Source organism: Hylobates moloch, unplaced genomic scaffold (assembly GCF_009828535.3).
Source record: "Hylobates moloch isolate HMO894 unplaced genomic scaffold, HMol_V3 SCAFFOLD_6, whole genome shotgun sequence".
NCBI lineage: Eukaryota > Metazoa > Chordata > Mammalia > Primates > Hylobatidae > Hylobates > Hylobates moloch.
Genome location: NW_026652281.1, coordinates 84298318 through 84318757, shown reverse-complemented (window position 1 = coordinate 84318757; position 20440 = coordinate 84298318). Strand labels below are relative to the sequence as shown.

The 20440-nt window shown below is 37.5% G+C and overlaps 1 protein-coding gene across 1 annotated transcript in view; it reads right to left on the bottom strand.

Annotated features, from left to right (window-relative positions):
* ITFG1 (integrin alpha FG-GAP repeat containing 1) overlaps positions 1–20440 on the bottom strand; it is a 308702-nt gene that overhangs the window by 46499 nt on the left and 241763 nt on the right. The window contains exon 14 of the mRNA XM_032157265.2: positions 9381–9459. Coding sequence (XP_032013156.1) covers positions 9381–9459 — 79 coding nt within the window. The remainder of the gene's footprint in view (positions 1–9380; positions 9460–20440) is intronic.

Genomic DNA, 20440 nt, shown 5'->3' with positions numbered 1-20440 from the left:
AAATTCTGGGTTGAAAATTCTTTTCTTTAAGAATGTTGAATATCGGCCCCCACTCTCTTCTGGCTTGTAGAGTTTCTGCTGAGAGATCAGCTGTTAGTCTGATGGGCTTCCCTTTGTGGCTAACCCGACCTTTCTCTCTGGCTGCCCTTAACATTTTTTCCTTCATTTCAACTTTGGTGAATCTGACAATTATGTGTCTTGGAGTTGCCCTTCTCGAGGAGTATCTTTGTGGCGTTCTCTGTATTTCCTGAATCTGAATGCTGGCCTGCCTTGCTAGATTGGGGAAGTTCTCCTGGATAATATCTTGCAGAGTGTTTTCCAACTTGGTTCCATTCTCCCCATCATTTTCAGGTACACCAATCAGACGTAGGTTTGGTCTTGTCACATAGTCCCAAATTTCTCGGAGGCTTTGTTCATTTCTTTTTATTCTTTTTTCTCTAAACTTCCCTTCTCTCTTCATTTCATTCATTTCATCTTCCATCAGCGATACCCTTTCTTCCAGTTGATCGCATCTGCTACTGAGGCTTCTGCAATCTTCGCGTAGTTCTCGAAACTTGGCTTTCAGCTCCATCAGCTCCTTTAAGCCCTTCTCTCCATTGGTTATTCTAGTATCCATTCTTCTAATATTTTTTCAAAGTTTTTAACTTCTTTGCTATTGTTTTGAATTTCCTCTCGTAGCTCAGAGTAGTTTGATCGTCTGAAGCCTTCTTCTCTCAACTCATCAAAGTCATCCTCCATCCAGCTTTGTTCCGTTGCTGGTGAGGAACTGCGTTCCTTTGGAGGAGGAGAGGTGTTCTGTTTTTTAGAGTTTCCAGTTTTTTTGTTCTGTTTTTTCCCCATCTTTGTGGTTTTGTCTACTTTTGGTCTTTGATGATGGAGATGTACAGATGGGTTTTTGGTGTGGATGTCCTTTCTGTTTGTTAGTTTTCCTTCTACCAGACAGGACCCTCAGCTGCAGGTCTGTTGGAGTTTACTAGAGGTCCTCTCCAGACCCTGTTTGGCTGGGTGTCAGCAGCGGTGGCTGCAGAACAGCGGATTTTCGTGAGACCACAAATTCAGCTGTCTGATAGTTCGTCTGAAAGTTTTGTCTCAGAGGAGTACCCGGTTGAATGAGGTGTCAGTCTGTCCCTACTGGGGGGGTGCCTCCCAGTTAGGCTGCTCAGGGGTGAGGGACCCACTTTAGGAGGCAGTCTGTCCGTTCTCAGATCTCCAGCTGCGTGCTGGGAGAACCACTACTCTCTTCAAAGCTGTCAGTCAGACAGGGACCTTTAAGTCTGTGGAGGTTCTTGCTGAGTTTTTGTTTGTCTGTGCCCTGCCCCCAGAGGTGGAGCCTATAGAGGCAGGCAGGCCTCCTTGAGCTGTGGTGGGCTCCACCCAGTTCGAGCTTCCTGGCTGCTTTGTTTACCTAAGCAAGCCTGGGCAATGGCGGGCGCCCCTCCCCCAGCCTCGCTGCCGCCTTGCTGCTTGATCTCAGACTGCTGTGCTAGCAATCAGCGAGACTCCGTGGGCACAGGACCCTCCGAGCCAGGTGCGGGACACAATCTCCTAGTGTGCCGTTTTCCAGGCCCGTTGGAAAAGCGCAGTATTGGGGTGGGACTGACCCGATATTCCAGGTGCCGTCTGTTTCCCCTTTCTTTGACTAGGAAAGGGAACTCCCTGACCCCTTGCGCTTCCCGAGTGAGGTAATGCCTCGCCCTGCTTCGGCTCGCGCACAGTGCGCTTCACCGACTGTCCTGCACCCACTGTTAGGCACTCCCTAGTGAGATGAATCCGGTACCTCAAGCAGAAATGCAGAAATCATCCGTCTTCTGTGTCGCTGGGGCTGGGAGCTGGAGACTGGAGCTGTTCCTATTCGGCCATCTTGGCTCCACCCCAGCTTAGATTATTTCTAAGATACACATCATATTCTCTTTTCTTCCTAAACTGCTTCTAAAGATAATAAATTCAGCATTTCAGCTAATAGAAATGCTTTCGTATTTTGTTAGCTTTTGGTTTTTAAAACATTTGTTTATATTTCTATTATAGCTCTTTTAACTATTTCTTGTCTGACTGTTATGCTAAGGAGGTATGCATACACACATCATTTGTACGAGGTGGTAATAAAAGTAAAATAAGGTTTAATGAACCACTGACAGGCAGAGCAGTAGCTGAATGCCTGGGTCCCTTTCCCCTCACCATCCTGTATTATTAAGGTGCACGCATCAACTGCAGCAGGATGCACCATGGAAAATACTCAAGTGCCCCAGTCTTTGTGGCATTTTAAATTTTATATGGACATTGGAAGAAGACTGGGAATATCTAGAAGACATGAGAGCTTCCTGGTTGAGAAAACTGTCTTTGTTAGAAAGGAGGAGTGTCAGGAACTAAGCTTCAATTATTAGGCTGTTGTATTCTCTAAACTCATGTGCTGAGCCAGCACTTTGCTAAACTATCAAAAGACAAGTCCCAGGACCATCAGATGCACCTCTCCTGCCTCTCCAAATCTTTTCCTAATTCATCTGTCTGTTTACAGTGCCATATGATGCCTGGCAAATAATATTACTATTTACATAGGAAGGTGGGAAGGATTTCCAAATATCCATAGAAGTTTGGAATCATAGCTGAATATTCATAAGTTTATAAAGTTTTATAGTCTATATCAGGATTTCTCAAGTCAGCACTGTTGACATTTTGGGATGGATAATTTTTTGTTGAGGGAGCTGTCCTATTTTTTTTTTTCTGAAAGAGATTGTACAGAATTTGAAGTTAACTCTATTTTATTTTATTTTTTTGAGACGGGGTCTTGCTGTGTCACCCAGGTTAGAGTGCAGTGGTGCAATCGTGGCTCACTGTAACCTCAACCTCCAGGGCTCAAGTGATCCTCCCACTTCAGCCTCCTGAATCGCTGGGACTATGGGCACATGCCACTACATCTGGCTTATTTAAAAAAAAATTTTTGTAGACACAGGAGCTCACTATGTTGCCTGGGTTGGTCTCGAACTCCTGAACTCAAGTGATCCTTTTGCCTTGGCCTCCCAAAGTGCTGGGATTACAGGCATGAGCCATCGCACTCTACCAGTTAACTGTATTTTAAATGTGTGGTATAATTCTTACCACTTGGGTCTACCTATTTCTTTTTCGCAAGTTTTAAAATTATGAACCCAATTTCCTTAGTAATTTTAAGATTATTCAAATGATATATTTTATATTGGATAATTTGTGATAATTTGTGTTTTTCAAGCAGTTTGTCCATTTCTTCTAAGATGTCCAATGTATGTGCATATTATTCCCTTATTATCCTTTTGATATCTTCAGGGTCCACAGTGAGTCATCTCATTCATTCCTGACACTGGCAATTTATGTCTCCTCTCTCCTTTTTTTTTTTGTCAGTCCTGGTACAGATTTGTCAATTTTATTTATTTCCTGTTTAACTGATTTTATCTTTTGTTTTTCTGTTTTAAATTTCAATAACTTCTGCTCTTATTTATTTCCTTCCTCTTGTTTACTTTAGGTTTGCTTTTCTATTCATAGGTTGTTGAGGTGGGTGCTTACGTTATTAATTTGAGACTTACTCTTTTCTATTATACACATGCATTGTTATAATTTTCCTCTCAGCACTGCTTTGGCTGTGTCCCCAAGTTTTTGATATGTTGTATTTTTCTTTTCATTCAGCTCAATGTATTTTGAAAATTTCCCTTGAAAATTTCTCTTTGACCTCCGGATTATTTAGAAATATGATGTTTAAGTTTCAAGTGTTTACAGATTTTACTATATTTCTGTTGTTGCTTTCTATTTTAATTTCACTGTGGTTGGAGAATACTCTCTATGGTTTCACTTGTTTAAATTTTTTGAGGTTTTTAAATTAAAAATTTTTTAATTGCCCAGAACTCAGTCTATTTTAGTATATGTTCCATGGGCATTTGAAAAGAATGTATTGCTGTTGTTGGGCAGATTATCCTATAAATGTCTACTAGATCCTGTTGGTTGATGATACTGCTGAGTTCTGTATCCTTGCTGATTTTCCAACTGTTTGCCAAATCTTGAGAGAGAGATATTGAGGTCTCCAACTATAAATGTAGATTTGTCTATTTGCCTTTCAGTTCAATTTTGGCTTCATACATTTTGCAGCTCTGTTTTTTGATGCAATTAGAATTGCTATGTCACGGGAGGGGAGAGGAGCTGAAGGTTGAGCTGATTACTAATGGCCAGTAATTTAATCAATAATGCCTCCACAATGACGCTTCTATAAATCCCAAAAGGATAGGATTTGGAGAGCTTCTGGGTTACTGAATACATCCATGGGCTGGGAGTGTGATGCACCCCAAGTTCCACAAGACTTGTGCTCAGGACCCTTCTGAACCTTGCCTTATGTATTTCTTCATGTGGCTGTTGATCTGTATCCTTCATAATATCTTTTATAATAAGCCAGTACATGTAAGTAAGTGTTTCCCTGAGTTCTGTGAGCCATTCCAGCAAATGACTGAACTTGATGAAGGAGTGAGTCATGGGAAACGCCAATTTATAGACTCTCCATCAGAAATACTGGATGCCTGGACTTGTGATTGGCATCCAAAGTGGGGAAAATCTTGTGAGACTGGGACCTTAACTGTGGGATATGAGTCAGTCTCCAGATAGTGTCAGAATTGAATCAAATTATGAGATACCTAGCTTGTGTTGGAGAACAGGTTGATGTGGGGTAAAACCCTACACATCTGGTCACAGATGTGTTCTGTGTTGAATGAGTGTGTGTCGTAGAAGACATTTTTTTCCCCTACATCACAGCATGTGATTGTTTAACATCACTTCTTGCGTAGACTAAGGGTACACAGAAGGCAAAGGTTACTTATGTTTTTCTCAGATATATTAACAAATAGTAACCACAGAGGAAAAACGAAAATGATTTTGTTCTGGATTTAAACAGTAGGACCAAATAAGTAATTTATGGGGTAGAAAAGCAATTCTTGATCTAATAATGTTATTATTCATAAATGACCAACAACTCACTAGTCTACAAAATTTTGCCAACGTACTCCATTCTACTAAGTTCTTATCAAATGTTGTTTAGGCAATTTGGATGCCCATTGCAGATCCCTGGCTAATTTATAAGAGTAGTAAACAAAATCCTAGATTCAAAACCAGAGGAGTTTAAGCTCCTAAAAAGTTCATAATAAATGTACTTTATTTTTATTTTTTAAATCTGTTACAGGAACTATTATTTAGAAAATTAATGACTCCTCTGTAATGTAACGCTCTAATAATGTTTGGCCATTCAGGCTTTGCTAGGAAATGGAGTAAGACTGCAGAGTAATGGGTAAGAATGATAATCTATCTGTAAGCAATAGGATAGTTGGGCCAGGCCTTTACTGAATAATATTAATTTATGTTGTTGTTGTTGTCTCTCTCTGGCAGTGGTTTTCAAACTTTTCTGATCACAGCCCACAATAAAAACTACATCCTATGTTATTACCCAGTGTGAAAACACACACACACACACACACACACACACACACACACACACACACACACACAACTAAATAAAAATTTCATGAAACAATACTTTACTATCTGGGACGTACTCTGATCAATAGATTGTTTTCTACTGTTCTCTTTTATTCTATTAAGTAAAATACTCTAAAAGCTACTACATTAATTTTATGACCCGCTAATGGGTAGTGAGTGACTCTCAGCTGCTCTAGGAGAAAACCAAGGTTGTAGTTTCCGAAATACATAAATGTAGTCATCCTCTTCCTACAGTGGAACATTCTCTGCTGATGGGGTAGGATGGGATGGAAGGTACGGTTTAACCAAGTAATGTTTCTTTGGAGTTCAACATGCTTAACATTTAAACTGGGAATTTTCATCCTTTAAAATTTGGGGCAGGTTTTCATGATGGCACTCCCTCAGTCAATTAAATTAAGTGCTACTTCCTTGCTTAGAATACATTTTTATGCATGAAATACAGTATATGTTTGAAATATTTTAAAAGCTTTTTCTTAAATTAAAAAGCAATATATATTTAGTAAACAAAAATACAAAGAAATATGTAAAATCCAAAAACCAAGAGATAATCATAGTAACATACGTTATTTTGTTTATATATTTGTCCTACACACAGACATACTTAAAAATCACACACATACAATTTGCATTCCCATGACCAAGAGATAATTGTGGTAACATTTTATGTGTCATTTTGTTTAGATATTTTTCCTACACACAGACACACTTAAAATAACACACATAAAATTTGGATTTTACATGCAGATATGTCTTCCTCCAACTATTATAAACATCAAAAGTTATCTTAAAATATTTTGTAGGCTGGAGAATATTATAAAATGGGATAATTTATTATATCTCTATTTATAGACAGATTTTTTCAAGTTTGTGAGGGCTTTTTATTTTTGTTTACGGTGTTCTGCCATGAAAATTTATGCATTCATTTGATTTATGCACTCAACTACATTTATTTTTACCTTAGATATTTTTTCATTTCCTTTTATGTCTACAAATTCCCTCCCAGTTTTCTACTCCAATCTAGAGACAGGTAAATATTAGATATAATAAGAATAAATCTAATGTTCCACTACAGTTTTGGGGTAGATTTTTAAAAATCATGCTAAGTAAATATTGTTCCATTCACTTAAAAAATAGTAATGGGTAGTGAATATTACTGAATGGAGTTCAATACTAGGTGCCAATGTCTAGTTTGCAGCATAAGTTTGGTGAAAATTTTGTTGACTTAATCAACAATCACATTTTTTTTTTTTTTTTTTGAGATGGAGTTTTGCTCTTGTCACCCAGCTGGAGTGCAATGCCCTCAGCTCATTGCAACCTCTGCCTCCGGGTTCAATGAGTCTCCTGCCCCAGCCTCCCGAAGTAGCTAGGACTACAGGCATGTGCCACCACACCCGGCTAATTTTTTTTTTGTGTATTTTCAGTAGAGATGGGGTTTCAACATTTTGGCCAGGCTGGTCTCAAACTCCTGATCTCAGGTGATCCGCCCACCTTGGCCTCCGAAAGTGCTGGGATTACAGGCATGGGCCACTGCACCCAGCGCATCTTTTTTAAACAATGAAAAAGAACTGAAAACTAGTCACAGTTATAGAAATGTACAAAGTGGAAAGTGAATCTCTTGAAATTGTGTTCCTCAAGATAAATGTTAATTTTTTATTAACTTTTTTCTATGAAGTGAGAATTATTTTATTATTTATTTATTTATTTTTTTCGAGACAGTCTTACTCCTTCACCAAGGTTGGAGTGCAGTGGTGTGATCTTGGCTCACTGCAACCTCTACCTCCCAGGCCCAAGCAGTTCCCATGCCTCAGCCTCCTGAGTAGCTGGAATTACAGGCGACCGCCACCATGCACAGCTTTTGTATTTTTAGTGGAATGGGGCTTTGTCATGTTGGTCAGGCTGGTCTTGAACTCCTGACCTCAAGTGAACCACCCGCCTTGGTGTCCCAAAGTGGTGGGATTACAGGCATGAGCACCTGGCCTGGATTATTCATTTAACTGCACAAAATTATATGCAAATAGATGTTTACTGTTGTATTGTTGTATTATAGTAAAACAAAAAATAGAGGATTGGCTAGAGAGCTATTGTATCTATACAAAATAGCCCCAAAGAAATCATGATTATCTGTATGAACAGACATGGAGAGATGTACACAATGTATCATTATATGAAAAAAAAGAAGTATTTTAAAAACTGATGCACTGCTATAACAATTAAGAGATTTTCCCATTTTAAACCATCAGTGCATTCCTTAGATAATCATCCACTTGATTATGTTAAGTAAGCAATTCTTTAAAAATACAGACAAATTTAAGTTGTTAGGTTTTAGATAGGATTTTCATTGATATCCCACCAGTGAACTTAGTTTTTGGTTTTGAGTATGCTGGCTCTGCCCGAGTTATACTAGGTTCATGAAATGCAATAATGAAATGCAGGTTCATCTTGTCATCCTGTATTCTGGAACATCTTACCTAGCACTGAAATCATCTGCATCTTCAAAGTCTAAAAGAATTAACTGATAAAACCAGCTGGTCCCAGAGCCTTTTTTGTAAAGGTTTAATATGCACATGAATTAAAAACATAAAGAAGTAATTTGTTCAAATTATCTATATCCTTATTTATCTTGAACTGCTGTGACTGACAGTGGTATATTAAAGTATAATTGTGGCCAGGTGCAGTGGCTCACACCTGTAATCCCAGCACTTTGGGAGGCTGAGGAGGACTGATCACAAGGTCAGGAGATCAAGATTATCCTGGCTAACACAGGTGAAACCCTGTCTCTACTAAAAATATAAAAAATTAGCCGGGTGTAGTGGCAGGTGCCTGTGGTCCCAGCTGCTCGGGAGGCTGAGGCAGGAGAATGTTGGGAACCTGGGAGGCGGAGCTTGCAGTGAGCCAAGATTACGCCACTGCAGTCCAGCCTGGGCAACAGAGTGAGACTCTGTCTCAAATAAATAAATAAATAAAGTATAATTGTGTTTGTCAATTTCTCCTTGAATTTTTAAAAAAATTTTGTTATATGGAATGTTTCTGTGCTGAAGCAAGCAGTACAACTGAGACTCTTAAATGTGTGCAATTAGCTAAAAAAGTAAACTCACTCTGGGGTATATTTGATTCAGTAAGGCCATTACATAACATGGCAATGTCCATATAATGAGTTCTTCCTTTTTTTTTGGCCAAAAAAATAGAGGAGTGACAGCAACTCCGCTTATACTTCTTCATGGTTAAAACTCTAGGCATCTTAAAAGAGGCATATTCAGATTCCTTTTCTTATTTAGATAACTGAAATTATCACAGTTGTATTTACTGTAATTTGGATCTAACCTCAGTCAGCCATCTGTTAAAAGCAGACATCCTTTGCTCAATGTTATTTCTTTTTTTGTCTTAATTGCATTTTCCTTTATTATTTATTTAAATGTATAACCAGATTTTTTCTTTATAATAATATATCAAAAAACCCTCTCTATATATTACAGCTTCTATTCTACATATAAAAAAACTAGGAGTAGTTTATATTATAGTATTAATTGGATTCTTAATTTATATGTCTTCTAAGATGAACTTAATTAACTAATTTGCACTTCACTTTCTGACCAAGTTAACACAAGTAATTTCACCCAATCTCTCTGCTACTTCAACTAAAAAGTAAGGAGGATAATGAGTTGGCTCCATCATAATAGGGATATACGAAGAATTGAAAGTGAACATTTTTTGTATAAGAACCTTTTATAATCTACCAAAGTAAGTCTATGGAAAGACTAAGTATAATAAAAGTGAAGATGTTATTAAGGAGTGTGAAAACATAATTTTTTTCCACCAGTTTACCTTGCCAATATATTGACTGAAGAAGTTTTATACATTATGGACATTGTATCTGGTCTTACCTGATCCATTTTTCAGATACCCATTTGCATCTACAGTTGTATACATGATATAAGGTCCAGGCTGATTCACTCCAAAGGGCTGCAATAGAAAAAAAAAATAGTTAAGGCTTGGAAAATAAGTGAATTATTGGAAGTTTCAGGCAAATCTCTTTCAAAGCAAAAAATTCTTACACAGATGACAGTTACCTAGAGACCCCTTCCATAAACAGCACATCAAAAGAAAACCTGTTGTTTCCTAGGATCTTAGTGTTAAAAAATAATAAACAAAAAGAAAACCTGATTAGTAGAAAATTCTTAAGACTTTAAATGATTTAATAGTTGCATTTATTTAGTTTGTTATTTTAACTGGGTATTTCTAAGATCAAATATTCTGTTGAATATAGCATTGCTTTTTCCCTTCAGGGAGGGATTGGACATGGTTTACATTTTCCCACTAAAATATCAACATAAACAAAATCCATCCACAATAATTACGATAGAATAAAAAATACTGATGATTAGTTCCACCACATTTAAACTGCTGCACATTTAGAGAATACATTATTTTTCATTTAAGAAAATTCTGATGGATTGACAGTGCCTGAGTTACAATGGTGAGGTCTATCTCTAACTTGTTTGCTATTTCTGGAACATTCCTCAAACCTTGAATAAAATGATATACTCCTTCTCTTTAGAAACCAAGGCTAATTAAATAGAAGATAAAGAAACCGAGGATTGTAGTGGACATCCTAAGATGACAAAATGTTTAAGAAATGCTTTACATTCTTTTGAATATTTTTCACAGCATCAAAATTCTACTGATCTTCCCAGAAAAGTACAGAAAAGTTAATAATGACATTTAGATAGGCTACTGATGCTTTAAAAATGATTTTTCTCCAGGATGATGAGAAGTAATATGATTTCATCAACATCACAATTGCCTGACTGATATTTTAAGATCTTTAGAAGTCCATATGCTTCCAATGGCTATGAGAAAACAGGTTGCTATAAGGATGGAATTACTCATAAGTCATTATTAATTGATTAAATGATTCATGAAGAAATCACAGAAATAATGCAAATAAACTTAAGAAACATTTTTATGTGGAAAGATGAATATTACGCTTTATACTACACACTACTTTCATGAGAGAATTAGCAAAATGTTGTCTCTACATTCTTATTTTGCAGATGGGCAAGGAAAAGCATTGTTTTATTTCCTACCTGTATTCAGTTAAAAAATCAGGTCAGCATGTGTCTGATACGAGTCCTAAAGCTGAAGCTCACCTATCATCATGGGCGAGTCATTCTGTTATTTGAAGACAAGGGCTAGAAATCCTGATCCAGTTCCTCTACACAGTGGTTCTCAAAGCGTGTTACAAGAAAGTCCTGGGGGTCCCAAATTACCTTCAGAAGGTCACATTAGGTAAAAACTATTTTCATAATGATACTAAGACATCATTTGCGTTTTACACTGTGTTAACATTTGTACTAACAGAGCAAAAGCAAAGACGTGGGTAATTAGCAGTGGCACCAAACAACGGATATTCCGACTTGGATATTTAGCTAACATTTTCTTGAAAATGGACAAAGTGAGTCTGTCACTTTCAGAAAAACAAATGACAGTATTTGTCGCTAATGATAAAATTTGAGCTTCTAAGTGAATATTGTAATTTTGAAAAACTTGTATCTGCCACTGTGAGCCTGATATCTTCCCAATACTTAAGAAACTGTTCTGAGGCAATCAGTGGTAATATTAACAAATGTTATTTAAAAATATCATACAATAAAATGTGTTAACATGAGGAAGATCTGCATAACTCAGTAAACCAAAATTTCCAAAATTACCAATGCATGATAGTACAAAACCATTCATGGGTAAAAGATCCATCTAAAGTGCAAGGTAGACCAATATATTTTAGTGTAACAGAGTAGTGTAGAATCACTTCTGGAATGGTAAGGACCTCAAAAAAATCTGCTCCTCAATAAAAGCAATGAGAATACTGGCAGAAAGTTGTTGAAATCAACTTTTTCAGAACTTTGCAAGAATCCAAGGAGCATTCATTTCAGAAAAATAGCTGAATTTTGGTAAGAATAATTACCTCTGTTGTGTTTTAAATTGCTGTATTTCCATGTCTCTCTCCCCAGCTCTGAAGTAGCCTTGAAAACCAACAGCTTTGCAACTAGGGTAGCTATGAAAATGAAGAGCCTACCAGGTACTGGAGGGGACAGAACAGGTTTAGAGCTCCCCAAAGATCCATTCCCAGAGAAATGTCACTATATGACCTTTCCAGAAGCTCCCTGAAAAGCTCTATTCTCAGGGTTTGTCTTTTTTTAATGGACTGAGAGCTTGCTCTGTGTGAACAAGCTCCATCACTGTAAAGTTTCTTGAAAATAATCATCAGCAATTATTTAACATTGCAGCTGCCTGAGGCAGTGATTTTCAGCTGGGGTTAATCAGAGGTTGACCAAATCTTAAAAGGAAAAATGGAAATGAGATATTCATAGGGGACTCTGAAAAGCTCTGACTTATTTCTGGGAATCTAGAAGTCCATGAACATATGCAGCACTATGTTCATGCCCAGAAAGACTGGAGAAGGGCCTAACCTCTCATTTAAGGAAATCTCTGGCCATCACAGCTGGCCATTAAGCTGAGTGGCAACTGCAGTGGCCACACACAACAAAGAATGAAGACTTTACAGTATTAGTCTGGGAAAGTTACTGAACAAACAGCAATAAGAGCAAAAACCACAAACCCAGGCAATGGGAGAAATCTGGGAAGATTTCTGGAGTTGACATATAGTTAAAAATGTCCAGTTTTCAACAGAAAAAATTATGACATGCAAAGAAACAGTATGGCTCATAAATTGAGGAAAAAAAACAGTCAAAATAAACTGCCTTCAAGGAAGCACAGATGTTAGATTTACTAGGCAAAGACTTTAAATCTGCTATAATAAACGTGTTCACCAGTCTGGGCAATATGGGGAGGCCTTGTCTCCATGAAAAGTTAAAAAAATTAGCTGAGCGTGGTGGCAAGTGCCTGTGGTCCCAGCTACTCAGGAGGCTGAGGTTGGAGGATTGCTTGAGCCTGGGAGGTTGAGGCTGTAGTGAGCCATGATTGCACCACTGCACTGTAGCCTGGGCAACAGAATGAGACCTTGTCAAAAAAGAAAAGATTCTTCAAAGAATTAAAGGAAAGGAAATCATGTCTAAATAACTGAAGACAATTATGAGAACAGTGTCTCACCACAGTATCAATAAAGAGAAATCACAAAATAGAACAAAACTGAAATTCTACAGTATAGTAACTGAAATGAAAAATTAACTAGCAAGGCTCAATAGGAGATTTAAACTGGCAAAGAAATAATCAGCAAAATTGAAGATATGTCAATTCATATTATCTAGTCTGAAGGACAGAAAAAAAGGGAATAAAAAAAATGAACAGAGCCTCTGAGACATATGGAGCACCATTAAGAATACCAACAATAATGGGAGTCACAGAAGAGAGGAAAGAGGTAGAAATATGTGAAGCAATAATGGCTAAAACTATCTAAATTTAATGCAACATTAACCTGTACACCCAAAAAGCTCAAAGAACGCCAAGTAGGGTAAACTCAAAGAGACCCACACCAAGATACATCACAGTCAAACCCTACCTATCATATCATAGTTAACATTTTGAAAGCCAAAGATTGAATGTTGAAAGCAGCAAGAGACAAGCAATTCATCACGGACAAGGTATCCTCAGAAGGATTAACAGCTCAATTCTCATCAGAAACCCAGGAGGCTAGAAGGCAATAGGATGATAAATTCAAAGTGTTGAAAGAAAAAGACTGTCGGCCAAGAAGTCTAAAATCCAGCAAAATATCCTTCAAAAATGAGGGGGAAGTTAACATATTGCCAGATAAAACCAGAAAGAACTTGTTATTAGCACACCTGACTTGTAGGAAATATTAAAGGGAATTCTGGCTGATCTGAAAAGACACTAGACAATAACTTGAATCCACACAAATAAATAAAGAGTACTGTTAAAGGTAACTAAGTATTCTGCGAAGATGAAGTTGGAAACAAAAAAAAAGGAACTGTAGGTAAATATAGTATAAATATATTTTTGTTTGTAGCTCTTTTCTCTTACCTGATATACAAGACTGTTGTTTGAAACAATAATTATAAAACCATCTGGTTGGTCTCATAATGCTTGAAGATGTAATTTGTATGACAATGATAGTACAAATTGAGGGGGAGTGAATAAACTGAGATATGTTAGAGCAAAGTTTTTATAAGCTACTAAAATTAAGCTGGAATTAATATGAACTAGATTGTTTCTAAGTTACGATGTTAATTGTAATCCTGAGAGCAACTACTAACAAAATAACTTTTTTTTTTTTTTTTTTTTTTTTTTTTGTGAGACCGAGTCTCGTTTTGTCACCCAGGCTGGAGTGCAGTGGCGCAATCTGGGCTCACTGCAACCTCCGCCTCCTGGGTTCAAGCAAGTCTTCTGCCTTAGCCTCCCAAGTAGCTGAGACTACAGGTGCGTGCGACCATGCCCAGCTAATTTTTTTTGTATTTTTGGTAGAGATGGGATTTCACCATATTGGCCAGGCTGGTCTCCAACTCCTGACCTCGTGATCTGCCTGCCTCGGCCTCCCAACCAAAGTGCTGGGATTATAGGCATGAGCCACCGTGCACGGCCCAAAATAACTTTTTAAAAATAGAGTGAGGCCGGGTGCGGTCTCTACCAAAAATACAAAAATTAACCGGGTGTGGTGGTGCAGGCCTGTAGTCCCAGCTACTTGGGAGTCTGAGGCAGGAGAATGGCGTGAGCCCGGGAGGCGGAGGTTGCAGTGAGCCTAGGTCACGCCACTGCACTCCAGCCTGGGCAACAGAATAAGACCCCATCTCAAAATAAATAAATAAATAATAAATAAATAAAATAAAATATAAAAATAGAGTGAAAGAAACAACAAAATTAAAATCATATCCTAGAAAATGCATAGTATAAAAGGATGCAGTAATGGTGGAATTGAGGAACCAAGAAAATATGACATATAGAAAACAAAAAAATGACAGCCATAATCTGCCTTATCACTAATTTCATTTAATATAAATGAGTTAAATGCTCCTACCAAAAAGGCAAAGATTAACCAAATGGATAGAACAATATAACCAACTATATGCCACCTACAGAAGACACACATTAGATTCATAGACAACAGATAGGCTGAAAGTAAAAGCATGGAAAGTAAAAGGTATATCATGGGAAAAGAAATCAAATGAGAACTGCAATGGCTATGCTAATATCAGATCAAATACACTTAACACAAATTGTTTCTAGACACAATAAAAGACATTGTATAACGACAAAAGGGTCAATCCATCAAGAAGACATAACAATTATAAGCATATATGCACCTAGCCAGCATAGCCCCAAAGAATTTGAGGGAGAAACAGATAATTCAACAATAATAGTTGAAAACTTCAGTATACCAGTTTTAATAATGGATAGAAAAACTAGATAGAAGATCAACAGGAAAAAAGAAGATGTGAACAACACTGTAAACCAACTAGACCTAACAGACATGTAGAGAACACTGCATCTAACTCCAGCAGAGTACATATTCTTCTCAAACACACATGGAATGTTCTCCAGGAGGGACCTGGAGAACACAAAACAAGCTTTATGTTTTATGGTATGCTAGACCATAAAACAAGCTTTAGTAGATATAAAAGTATTGAAATTGTACAAATGATATTCTCTGATTGCAATAGAATTAGAAATCAACAACAGAAGGAAATATGCGGAAACTAAACAACATTTTAATAAATAAATACCAATGAGTACCATAACAAAGTAGGAAAAACTCATTGATAAAGTTTTAAAATCCACATTGCAATCAACGTTAAGAAACTGTCATTTGATGACTTTTGGCATATATCAATTATCTGAATAGGATTTTTTTTTTCATTTTTCTTTTTTTATTATTATTATACTTTAAGTTTTAGGGTACATGTGCACAATGTGCAGGTTTGTTACCTATGTATACATGTGCCATGTTGGTGTGCTGCACCCATTAACTCGTCATTTAGCATTAGGTGTATCACCTAATGCTATCCCTCCCCGCTCCCCCCCACCTCACAACAGTCCCTGGTGTGTGATGTTCCCCTTCCTGTATCCATGTGTTCTCATTGTTCAATTCCCACCCATGAGTGAGAACATGCAGTGTTTGGTTTTTTGTCCTTGTGATAGTTTGCTGAGAATGATGGTTTCTATTAAAACACTCCCTTATCTATTACATAGTTATGTGAGGCTGAATTTTTTTCATCTATTTCAACCAAGGCAACATACCACAAAAATCTGAATGTAAAAGGAGGTAAGGGAATATGCTATCTTCTATTACACTAAGCAGTAAAGGGATTTGTAATAACATAAAGCAATGCCTCTCTTTCCCTAATATTTTAATATGAAAATATAGTTTTAAAAAGAATAAAATTGGTTATGTTAATATAATGGGTTATCTTTTAAAAACAGTATCATTTAAAATTATTTCAGTTTTAATTTCAAATAAAGTAATGTCAGTAGATATATCTAACATAAAGAAAAGCTCTTTGGGGTCCACAGACCAAGAAGTTTGAGAATTGCTCTTCTACACCATCTGTAAAATGAACAATTCAATTCCCAATTTCCTTTCCCAACTGAAATGATACAACTGATACCTGGGCCTATAGGTCTTTTGGTTTCTTATCCCATATGTCATAGCATTAAACTTCATTTTTTTCTTCTAAAATAGTGCCACTTACCTCCATATGAATGTTTAGTACCAAATATACTAAAAATAGTTATGCTCACAAAAAATGCCAAGAGATCTGGAATAATTTTTACTTTGTGTTTCTTCTATACAATAAAGGTACAAGGAGTATTGCTGTATCTTTCATACCTTTTACATACTTGGGTTATATTAGGGCGTCCTTTTAAATGTCACATCTGATGCTTGTTCAAAAGAATTCAGGGAAGTTAAATTTAGACATATTAGTGATGGTTCAATTTTTCATACTATCAGTAAAAAAAGACTATCATTGGCACCCTTTTTCTCATTCTAGGATGTGTCACATTGATGTAATGCAGTTAAGGTGTTGTATCATATAGATTCTTTCTAACTAACCTGATTTCTTGTGTGCCTATTGTCTTATAAAATTGGGGTTGGAATACCTCTGTTTTCTTTAGAGACTTTTTTAGTAAGCCAAATGGTGGTTTCTATGTCAATGTCAATTATCTGATTGCCTAGGGTTTGTTTCAAGGTCTTGGGCTCCTACAATGGAGTGCAAATAATACTTCAGATCATTGGCTCTGGATGATGAAATAAAAATGGAAAAAACATATAAAAGATATTGTATTAGGTATAATCAATAGGTATTATATGATATAAATTCATGATTCTAAAATATTAGAAAAATAGCTGACTTATAGAATGGACTTAACTTTTCTCAAGGGTAATTTTTAAAAATCCTGTTTATTTTTTAAGTGAACACTCACTGGCATTTGTCTTTATCTTCATTAACGTTAGCTGTAATGCCCAATTTAGTTTAATATTGAAATTTTTATATTGTTTCTTGCTCATTTCTTTAAGACATTAAATAAAATATTATTTACTTTAATTTTGGTTATTTTCCTGTGAAAACTGCAAGGTATTTTCCCTCTGACTAAGGTAAGTAAAGGACTGTAAAAAGGCATATTAAATGCAGAAAATATCCATATCATCGTTTTTCTATCTTTGGTACAGGAAGCATGATATTATCACTGTCAGGTGTGACAAAAGAACGGCAAACAGAATTGAGGAGTGAGTAATATTTTAAGGAATGTCAAATAAATCAGTTATAATCAATAAATAGTGGTTGAAGTAATGCCTGCTATACTTTAAAGCACGGTAAAACAGTACCAAGTCAGATCATTCACTTCACCAAAATAAAGACAAGAAGGTTTTTTTCGTAGACAAGGTCTCACCCTGTTGCCCAGGCTGGAGCCCAGTGGCGCGATCACAGCTCACTAAAGCCTTGACTTGTGCTCAGGCGATCCTCCCACCTCAGCCTCCTGAGTACCTGGGATTACAGGTGTTTGCCACCACATGTAGCTAATGTAAAACATTTTTATTCTGTAGAGACAGGATCTCACTATGTTGCCCAGGCTAGTCAGACAAGTCTCGAACTCCTGGGCTCAGTCTTCTGCCTCAGCCTCCCAAAGTGCTGGGAAAGATAAATGTACTTGGCCTGTACTTTGTCAGAATGTTCCTAAATAGAACAGGTAAAAGCCTGAGACCCCTTCTGATTGAAAAGATTAAAAAGTTAAAGTCACCTTGTTCTGTTGCATATATTAAAAATTAATTGTTGTAACAATGGAAACAATTGTGTTTCATTAGGGGGTATTTCTGTGAGCATTAATAGGGAATGTTTTTCCTTTGCATCAGAGCTTTTCCAGAATGCATTTCTCTTGTAAATAGCTTGTAATTTATTTTTCAAGTTTTCATACTTAACAGTGAATATACTATTGGGGTGAGAGATGCGATGGTAAACTTATCAATGACGGCCCATTAAAAAACAAACCAAATTCTAGAGAAAGCTCATTTATTCATACCTCAAATATTTGTTATGTAACTATGTGTCAGGCACTGTGCTGGGGAGTAAAGACCGAATAATCAATAAGACACAATCCTGAAGGGACTTAACACAGATACTCGCCCACTTTAAACTATAATAAGTGACAGTAGTAGGACTAGGCATAGGGTGCTAAGAAACAACAGAAAGTGCATCCAATTCTATGTCAAAGGAAAGCCAGGGAATGCTTTCTCAGAGGAAATATTGTCTGAGTGCCAACCTGAAGGTCACACAGAGCAAACTAGGAGAAGGTGAAGAAGAGAAGGCTTCGTTACAGAGGCAGGTGCAGGAGCAGGAGGTGACAGAACATAGTGGTTCAGAGATCTGATTATAGAGTTGTGGGAGGGCGTGAGGAAAAACTGCAAGAGATAAGGCTGAAGGGGTAAACCAGGGCTCTATCTCAGGAAGCTAGATTTAGATCATATCTCAAGGGTAAAGGGTAGCCACTGAAGGTTTGTGTTTTAGAAAGATCACTGTTGTAGTATGTTTTTGAAGGATAGCTTAGATAACTGCAGCAGTCAGGCAAAAAAAAAAAAAAAAAAGTCCTGAAATAAAGTAATAGGACAGAGAGAAGGGACAGTTGTGGGGAAAGAATGATAATCTAGTAGATTTGGGAGACAAGGGAAAGGAAAAAGTGAGCCAGGGAACATGAGAAGAGGACTGGGTTTTGGGGGGTGGGGAACATTACATTTCAGGGTCCTTCCTTGTAAGGGACTTAGATACAAAGGTCTGATGTTCAGGAAAGTGGTTGAGATCACTTAAAGAGTTTAGAGTAGTTGCCGCTCATGTGCGGTTTCGTGTCCTGTGGTTTCAGTTACTCATTGTACAATACCATAATGTATTTTGAGAGATAAATATTCACATAACTTTTATTACAGTATATTGTTGTAACTGTTCTATTTTATTATCAGTTATTGTTGTTGTTAATCTCTTACTGTGCCTAATTTCTGAACTAAGCTTTATCATAGGTACGTACGTGTAGGAAAAACAAGGTGCATAGGGTTCAGTACTATCCGAAGTTGCAGGCATCCACTGGGGATCTTGGAATGCGTCTTTGTGGATACGGGGGGACTATTGTATATATAGTGAGAAGGGAACCTAGGATGGAACCTGAACATGACCAACATTTAAAAGATAGGCAGAAGAGAAGTTCATAAAGAAACCCGGAAGAATGGCCAGAGAGGTAGGAGAAGAGCTGGGAAGAAAGAGCAGGAAGGCAGCTGAGAAAAGGGAGTGTTCCTGTAAGTGCTGGCAGTATCACATGCAGCTGCAGCGGCATAAGCTCAAAGGCTAGACGGTAACAGTGGGTTAAGGATACTGAGGTGAGGAATTTCAGAGATCCAAATGCAGGCAACTCAAGGAGTTTGGCTGAGGAAAGAGAGATGGGTAGTAGCTGGAGGGGATGTGGGTTTCAGAAGGTATATATGTATATATGTACAGATAAGAGACTCAGGCATCCTTAACTGCTGAAGCAAAGACACCAGCAGACAAGTGGAGGCCAGATACACAGGCCAAATAAACAGTGGAACAAGGCCCATAAGGTTCCTGGAGAGGAGGCAGGTGTGACCCACAGCACAGCTGGCGCACTGATTTTCAGTCAAGAGGAAAAGCAATGAGAATGGCTGTGGAGGAAGGGATTATATTTAGTGCTGCAGAGGTCAACTGACAAATTGTTATTATTATTATTATTTTTGAGACGGAGTCTCGCTCTGTCGCCCAGGCTGGAGTGCAGTGGCCAGATCTCGGCTCACTGTAAGCTCCGCCTCCCGGGTTCACGCCATTCTCCTGCCTCAGCCTCCCAAGTAGCTGGGACTACAGGCGCCTGACGCCATGCCTGGCTAATTTTTTGTATTTTTAGTAGAGACGGGGTTTCACCGTTGTAGCCAGGATGGTCTTGATCTCCTGTGATCTCCTTGATCTCCTTGTGATCTGCCCGCCTCAGCCTCCCAAAGTGTTGGGATTACAGGCGTGAGCCACCGCGCCCAGCCCAACTGACAAATTATTAAGCACCAGCCCGTCTGTTAGATTCCAGGATATACTGGCAAGAAAAAAAGATACTGTTTTCTGCCTCCATGGAGCTCTTTGAAAGGAATGTGCACAGAGTCTTTTTGTATATGGGGAAGTCAAAGACTACTTTTAAACCGTCTGTTCTCCAAGGGGAAATATACTTATCTGGCTGCTTCTAGATTCATTATCCACAAAGTGGAAAAAGTCACTAGGCTTTGATGAAAAGAATTACCAAGTCACAGAGAAAAACACCATTATCTCCACTGACATAGTGAAAGGTCAGAATATGCCTTATACTGAGAATAAAAGATTTCAAAAATTAGTTGGATATTTGAAGGAAAAAAAATCAGAAAACAGGAATATAAATACTCTTGATTCCCAGATATTTATGGTAGCACTCACTAATAATACTGATATTTACCATATTC